We start from the raw sequence: 7,681 nt of genomic DNA, 5'->3' as shown, positions 1-7,681 counted from the left end.
GTTTCTTTCTGTGGGCGAAAATTGTCTAGAAAAGAATGAGCAGGGATGTAAGGTCATGGAGTCACTGGTCTGGCTTAACACTGCCCCTACACCGACGCTGGAGGCGTCAGCTTCGACAATGAAGGGTTGCATAAGGTCCATATGATGAAGGCAAGGTTCTTTCAGAAAGGCGTCTTTGAGGGTCTGGAATGCGATCACAGCTTCCACAGACCAGATGGCAGGGTTAGCTCCCTTCTTGGTCATGGCTGTTAATGGAACAGTGAGAGAAGAGTAGTTCTTTATGAAGGAACGGTAGTAATTGGTAAAACCCAAGAAGTGCTATAATGCTTTCAGGCCTGTAGGGTGAGGCCATTTCTGTATGCTCTCAAGCTTCTGAGGGTCCATCTAAAACACGTTGTTGGATACAATGTACCCCAAGGAGGGTACTGAGTTCTTGTGGAATTTGCACGTCTCCAACTTGGCATATAAGTGATTCTCACGTAACCTCCGTAGAACTTTCTTGACATCCTCTTGATGAGACTGTAAGTCCTGAGATAATATGAGGATGTCATCTAGATAGACGATGACACATTGGTAGAGGAGGTCTCGTACAATGTCATTCATCATGTTTTGGAACACTGCCGGGGCGTTACACAAGCCAAAGGGCATCACTAAATACTCGAAGTGTCCATCGCGGGTATTAAAAGCAGTCTTCTGAAGATGGCCGCCACGTGAAGGCTGGTGAAACGCTCTCTACCCGTTTTCTTCAAAAAATTTCTTCTTGCTGAAATGCCGCATTCTAAAAGAAAGGCCAAGCTCAGGGAAGCAGTGGCCTCATCATCGCCGATCTCTGAGGCAGGCCAAACGAGGATAGAGACTTTTTTCGCCGCCGATGCAGCAGGAAAATTGCCGGTGGAGGTGGCCGCTGCAAATGCCGACACAGGGCAGATGTCGGCCTTGCTGGTCGAGGAGATCACACTAAGTCCTGGCGCTCCGATAACCTCCCCCTCTCTGGTCCCGTCGGAAGCTGTGTTAGCTGGGGTAAGTCCCCCAGAGCTATATATATTACCTGGAAATATTGCCTTTGATAATCTTAATACGAGTGGCTTACCCAGAACCAGCAAAGACGAGGAGGATAGAGCTATCCGGGAGGTTGTGAGTGGGAATACCCCAGGAGGGGGAGAACTGGCTCAGAAACAGCTATTGGAGAAAAAACACACACCTATTGAGACGCCGAAGGTAATAACAATGGAGTCCCTGTGGCATGCCATGAAGGGGTTGGAAAGAGCTGTTATTAATTTGACCAATATTACACTGGAATCTAATAACAGGATTGAGAAAATTGAGAGAACTATGATGGAACAAGCCAACAATTTGCATGGGATGGAACAACATATGGACAAAGTGGAAAATGTTCAAACTGAGATTTTGAGAGTGGAAAATCAAAATATAAATGTGAAGAAGCTTGAACATAAGAACATAAGAACATAAGAAATTGCCATGCTGGGTCAGACCAAGGATCCATCAAGCCCAGCTTCCTGTTTCCAACAGAGGCCAAAACCAGGCCACAAGAACCTGGAACCTGGCAATTACCCAAACACTAAGAAGAACCCATGCTACAGATGCAATTAATTGATCACTAACCAACCTCTTTCCCTTCTTAATTAATTCACCAACTGCGACTTTTTCAAGGGAAAACGTGTCTGGTGGTTTTTGTACTGAGGTTTCTGGTAAGGATAATCAATTTACAGTTATCCTTTTCTTCGCCTCCGTCTATTATACTTTTATTATTTTTAACAAAAATTCTGAGAAGGGAGAAGGTGTACATCAGTCTCAGAACTGCAGGCCGGGAGGCAGAGCGGACAGGCTGGAACAAGCTGGCTTCACCCAGGAAGCTGGTGCTCCCCCGGGAGGAGCCCTTGGGAGCCCAGCCGCTTGGGGCTTAGGCAATTCACCCTGGAAGCCGGTGCCCCCCCCCCCCGGGAGGAGCCCGTAGGGGCCCGGCCGCTGGGACTTAGGAGATTGCAAGTCTGGGTCCAGACAAGCTGGGGCTGGGGCAGACAGGTACCAGGCAGGAGCTGCGGCAGGCCAAAGCAAGCAGTGCAGGAACCAGGCAGGAACTGCGGCAGGCTGGAGCAGGCAGTGCAGCAACCAAGCAGGAACTGCGGCATGCTGGAACTCAAGAGCAGTTAGCAAAGTGCTACAGAGAGTCACGCACAAGCTAGGCAGGCAGGCAAGCAGGAAACAGAGTGCGAGGGAATCACACTCTGGGGCAGGGAACAACAGGGTACCGCAAAGGACCCAGTTGCAAGGCGCCGCAGAGAGATTCGCGGCAAGCCTAACTAGGACTAGGCGTCTGACGTCAGGGCTATGAGCGGAGCATGAGGGCTAGATAAGCGCCGCGTGGGCGGGCGTGCTCACCTAGGGGGCTTGGGGACGCCCAGGAAGCACGCCAGAGTCAGGAGCAAACCGGCTGGAGACCCGAGGTAAGGGCCGGGACGCGAAGGTCGCAGCACAGACAGCAACAGTACCTCTCCTCTTACGCCCCCTCTTCGCAGGTCCCGGTTTACCTGGATGTTGCAGATGAAACTGTTTTAACAGGTCTTTATCCAAGATGTTCCGCGCTGGCTCCCATGTATTATCTTCAGGTCTACAGCCCTCCCAGGATAAGAGGTATTCCCAGTGACGCTGATGGTACCGGACGTCTAGGACCTCTCGAACCTGGTAGGTAACATCTCCTGGCACTGAGGGGTCCAGTGCATCTGGGACCTTAGGATGGTACCTGGAGAGAACAAGTGGCTTTAGGAGAGAAACATGGAAGACTTTATGGATGCACATCGAGGCGGGCAGGTGTAGGCAATAAGAGACGGCCCCGATGCGCTTGGCCACTCGAAATGGACCGCAAAAGCGTGGGGCCAGTCGGCGGGATGGAATCCGGAGCTGTAAGTTCCTGGTACTCAAACAGACGCGGTCCCCTGGAAGGAAAACTGGGGCTGGTTGGCGATAGGGATGTGCAGAGGGACGCCATACGTTGCATTTGTGATTCGGATTCGTCGGGGAGCAAATGCGTTGCATTCGGCCGTATGGCACCCCAATGCATTAATACGGCGATTTATATTCGTGTCCCAGCTAAAATTAAAATGAACTACAACCCCCCACCCTCCTGACCCCCCCAAGACTTACCAAAACTCCCTGGTGGTCCAGCGGGGTGTCCAGAAGCCATCCCCTGCACTCTCACACCCTCTGTGCTGGTTTCATCATGGCACCCATAGCCTGTGTCACAGGGGCTACCGGTGCCATTGGTCAGCCCCTGTCACATGGTCACCGGCACCATCTTGTGCTCCTACCATGTGACAGGGGCTGACCAATGGCACCGGTAGCCCCTGTGACATAGTATGGGCAAAGGCTATCGGCGCCATTTTGAGTCCTGGCATCGGACGCCGGAGTGCAGGAGGTCGCTCCGGGACCCCCGTTGGACCCCTAGGGACTTTTGGCCAGCTTGGGAGGGCCTCCTGACCCCCACAAGACTTGCCAAAAGTCCAGCGGGGGTCCGGGAGCGACTTCCTGCACGCCGGTCGTCTGATGCCAGGAATCAAAATGGCGCCGATCGCCTTTGCTCTCACTATGTCACAGGTACCGACGGTCGGCCCCTGTGACATAGTGAGGGCAAAGGCGATCTGCTGCCAGTATTCAAAATGACTGAGATGGGAGTCCAAAAAGGAAAAATAAAGTTATGTGTGTACACTCCAGCCTAAAAAGAAGACAGGCCTGTTTATTAGAGACAAGAGAGAGAACACATTGAGGTAGATTTAAAAAAAGTACACTCGTGCGTATTTTTGTTCACACACCCGGCGCAAACAAGAGTACGCCGGATTTTAATAGATATGCGCATAGCCGCGCAAATCTTTTAAAATCCAGGGTCGGTGCGTGCAAGGCTGCGCAAAATCGGCAGCCTGAGCGTGCCGAGCCGCACAGCTTGCCTCTGTTCCCTCCACCCCCCCCCCTCCGCACCTTCCCCTTCCTTCTCCTACCTAATCCACCCCCCCGAGGCAGGCGTAACTCGCGCACACCGGTGGGCTGCTGGCGAGCCATCACCCGACCTGGGGGCTGGTCCGGAGGCCTTGGCCACATCCATGGAACAGCCCTGGGCCGGCACCAAGCCCCCTGACAAGCTCCCCGGAATGCCCCCGAACGTCACGCCGCTCCCAACATGCCCCCCTAGCAAAGCCCCGGGACTTACTCGCTATTCAGTATAGGCTCTGCACGTGCAGAGGGAGCTTGGGGCAGGTTTTCGGGGGGCTTGTCAGGGTGGGTTTTAATCCCGTTTAGTCCTGGTTAGGTGCCCCAACTGGAAGGAGGGTGTTCCTCTTTACTGCCCCCCCCCTCACTTGTGAGAAACATTCCATGGTACCCGAGTATAAACATCCTAAAACATCAGATTGCAATACTCAGCCAATGAAAGCGGGAGGGTTGCCACACACAAAGGAGGGAGATTAATCTTGAAGCTCTTTTTCTATGCAACATTTCACCATCCTGTACTATTGAAGCCTGACAAATATTTGATGTTTCTAGCATAAGCCCTCTTTCCTCCAGCATATCCATTTTGCCTGTCTTAAGCCCCTCTTTGTAGAGTTTATCATTTTAGTATTCCTTTTCTCTGCTGCTTCCATCCCCTCAGATCTCTTTTCCAGTCTTTTTATTTTCACCCTTTCTTGTGTGTGTCTTACCTTATACACCACTCTTATCTGAAATAAAGAGCCTCTTTGTACATTATTAATAGACACATTTGCTGAGTATCCCTCCTCATTTCTCTCCATTAAGGCTCCTGTCTCTGTCTGCAGTGAGAGCTGTGGTCCTGGGTTCAGGAAGGCCATTCTGGAAGGGCAACCTGCCTGCTGCTTTGACTGCGTCCCCTGCTCTGAAGAAGAGTTTAGTAACCAAACCGGTGAGTGCTATGACGTCCACTCAGTAGTGAGCATATTTAGAAGGATGGAAGGTTGGTATTAGAGGATACAATGGTTCTGTCTAGGTCCGTTTAATGGACAAAAGCATTACAGGGTATGCAGTTAGTTCTGAGCAAATGTTTAGAGACAAACATGTTCCAGCATATATATTAAAATCTTAAAAAGTAGATTTCCTAGTGAAGTATTGCCTTCTGTTTTATTTATTTGAAAAAAAAAATTACATTTGCAAGCCAACATTCATGGCCAGGTAAAGAAACATACATAATAAAAACAAAGATATCTTCCAATTGATATCAATAAGTCAATAGATTGTATCACATACAAATATTGGCCTTACTCAAATTTAGTTAAAGCACCAACTTAGTAGAAGCATAGACACCATTATCAAAAGAATTCATGGATAAAAACCCTGATGTTAAATGGAAGACTGAAGGAAGGTGTTATTCCTTAATTACTAACTGGAAATTAATCCCTCTTCATCACCAAAAGCTTGCCTGAAGAATAAGGTTTACACTATCTTTCTGTAATTTGAAAGCATTAAAATATACTTATATCCCCTGTGATGTTTTCCTGAGTTGAAGTCCCTCAGTGGTTTGTAGATCTTAAGTAATTCATGGTGTGACATCTTCAAGAAGAGACCTATGATGACCTGGAAGCTAACAATCCATATCTAACATATGCATGGGGTTATCTTTCTGTTGGAGGGGGGCTGGTTTGCATGGATACACCTGTAGACACCACGGAGCAATGTCCATCATCTGACGCACATACGATGCAAAACAGCACATCCCTAGGAAACACAGTGACAGTGACCACTAGAGTAAAGGGGCCTGGAAGGGTACATGAGAGGGAACATCAGTAAACATGTGGAGAGAAAGAGAATAAGTCTGAGGGTCAGAGACTTCTCAGAGTCAGATAGGGGTTGGACAAGAGTGGTGGGTTCAATCATAATTATTACCTGTTGAATTTTCAATGGGTGTCAGCAGGTAACCATAATAACAATTTTTTTAAAATGGTTGAACAGAAGATAACACAACCTTGAAAGTATTCTGCCTTTCATGAGACTGGTGAGGGAAGAAATATTGCAAGCCATATTTATATGAAACGCTATGGTAAAAAGTCTCATGTTCAAGGGATAATGTGTTCATTTAGACTTTATCGTATGGATGTCACCAGGCTGGAAAATAAGTATTTTATTTGCCAAGGTTTAATTTAATTTTTTGATTTACAAACTCCTTTTCAATTTCTAAATGACTACTGAAGGGAGGATTCAAAATAGCAAAGCCTCCACAAGCAAGTTATATTGAAAACACTACAGCATCAATACAATCATAAAAAATTATACAGAAAACAATAATGACTCTAAAGTCAGGGTACATCGATATATCTTGCATTTCAACAAGATGATAGATATATAGAAAATGGGAGAAGTTAAATAATCTCTAAAGGTGAATGATACTCCCATTCTGATTTCCCTCATCAAAGCCACATCTGGCATTTCTTCTTCCTGCAGATGCCACAGAGTGCATGAAGTGCCCTGATGACCAATGGCCCACTAAGAGACGAGATGGATGCCAGAAGAAGTCCATCGAATTTCTGTCCTATGAAGAACCCTTGGGTATGGTTCTGGCTGTTACCTCTGTGCTTGGTGCCCTGATGCCATCTGCTATCCTTGTTGTTTTCATCCAAAACCGCCACACCCCAGTTGTTAAAGCAAACAACCGTGAACTCAGCTACCTCCTGTTATTAGCCCTCATTCTGTCCTTTGGGTGCTCATTAGTGTTCATAGGCCATCCCACAACTCTGACCTGCATGGTGCGACACATGACATTTGGCATTGTATTCGCCATCTGCATCTCTTGCCTGCTGGCCAAGACCATCATGGTGGTCATAGCCTTCAAGGCTACCAAGCCAACCAGCAACCTAAAGTTATTGGTGGGTCCCCGACTGCCCAATGTCCTAGTATTAGCCTGCAGTCTGGTCCAGGTCCTCATCTGTGTTTCTTGGCAGGTCGTAGCGCCCCCATTTTACAAAATGAGCATGAAATCCCAAATGGGAAAGATAGTCCTTGAATGCAATGAAGGGTCATTGGTTGCATTCTGCCTCATGCTGGGATACATGGGCATGTTGTCTACTATCAGCTTCATTGTAGCGTTTTTAGCTAGAAAGTTGCCTGATAGCTTTAATGAGGCTAAGTTCATCACCTTCAGCATGCTTATATTCATTGCTGTCTGGATCTCTTTCATTCCTGCTTATCTTAGCACAACAGGGAAATACACAGTGGCTGTGGAAATATTTGCAATTTTGTCCTCCAGTGCTGGCTTGTTGGGTTGTATATTCTTCCCCAAATGTTATATCATCCTAATCAGACCAGACATGAACACCAAGGAATTCCTAATGGGGAAAGCCACAGGGATCCTCAAGCAAACAAAGTAATTGCCTTGTAACATATTGGTTAATAAATATCAGAATTTAAATGATGTAATCCTGTTTTCTGAAAATAATTTTGCTTGAACAGTAGCCCTAGAAAATAAGAAAAGAACTTGGTTGACAGCAGATCTAAACATATCACCCCTCGTAAAGTTGAACATTAGAACTTACAATTAATATCATCTCTTCCAAACTAGTGTTGCCAGAGATTGCAAACACTAGGGATGTGAATCATTTTCCATATCGTCTTAACGATAGAAATCGTGTGGCAGGGCAAGAAAATCGTCTTAGGCACGATTTTTTAGTTA

General features: G+C 47.3%; 1 protein-coding gene across 1 annotated transcript; it reads left to right on the top strand.

The window, feature by feature from the left end:
- The first annotated feature begins 768 nt into the window (after positions 1–768).
- Positions 769–7,406, top strand: LOC115081139 (vomeronasal type-2 receptor 26-like). Its single transcript, XM_029585647.1, has 3 exons — positions 769–1,020; positions 4,801–4,924; positions 6,457–7,406. The coding sequence occupies exons 1-3, from the start codon at positions 769–771 to the stop codon at positions 7,377–7,379; spliced, it is 1,299 nt and encodes a 432-aa protein (XP_029441507.1). The 3' UTR covers positions 7,380–7,406.
- The last annotated feature ends 275 nt before the right edge of the window (positions 7,407–7,681 follow it).

This window comes from Rhinatrema bivittatum, chromosome 19, assembly GCF_901001135.1.
Source record: "Rhinatrema bivittatum chromosome 19, aRhiBiv1.1, whole genome shotgun sequence".
Classification (NCBI taxonomy): Eukaryota; Metazoa; Chordata; class Amphibia; order Gymnophiona; family Rhinatrematidae; genus Rhinatrema; species Rhinatrema bivittatum.
This window is presented reverse-complemented; position numbering and strand designations above follow the sequence as displayed.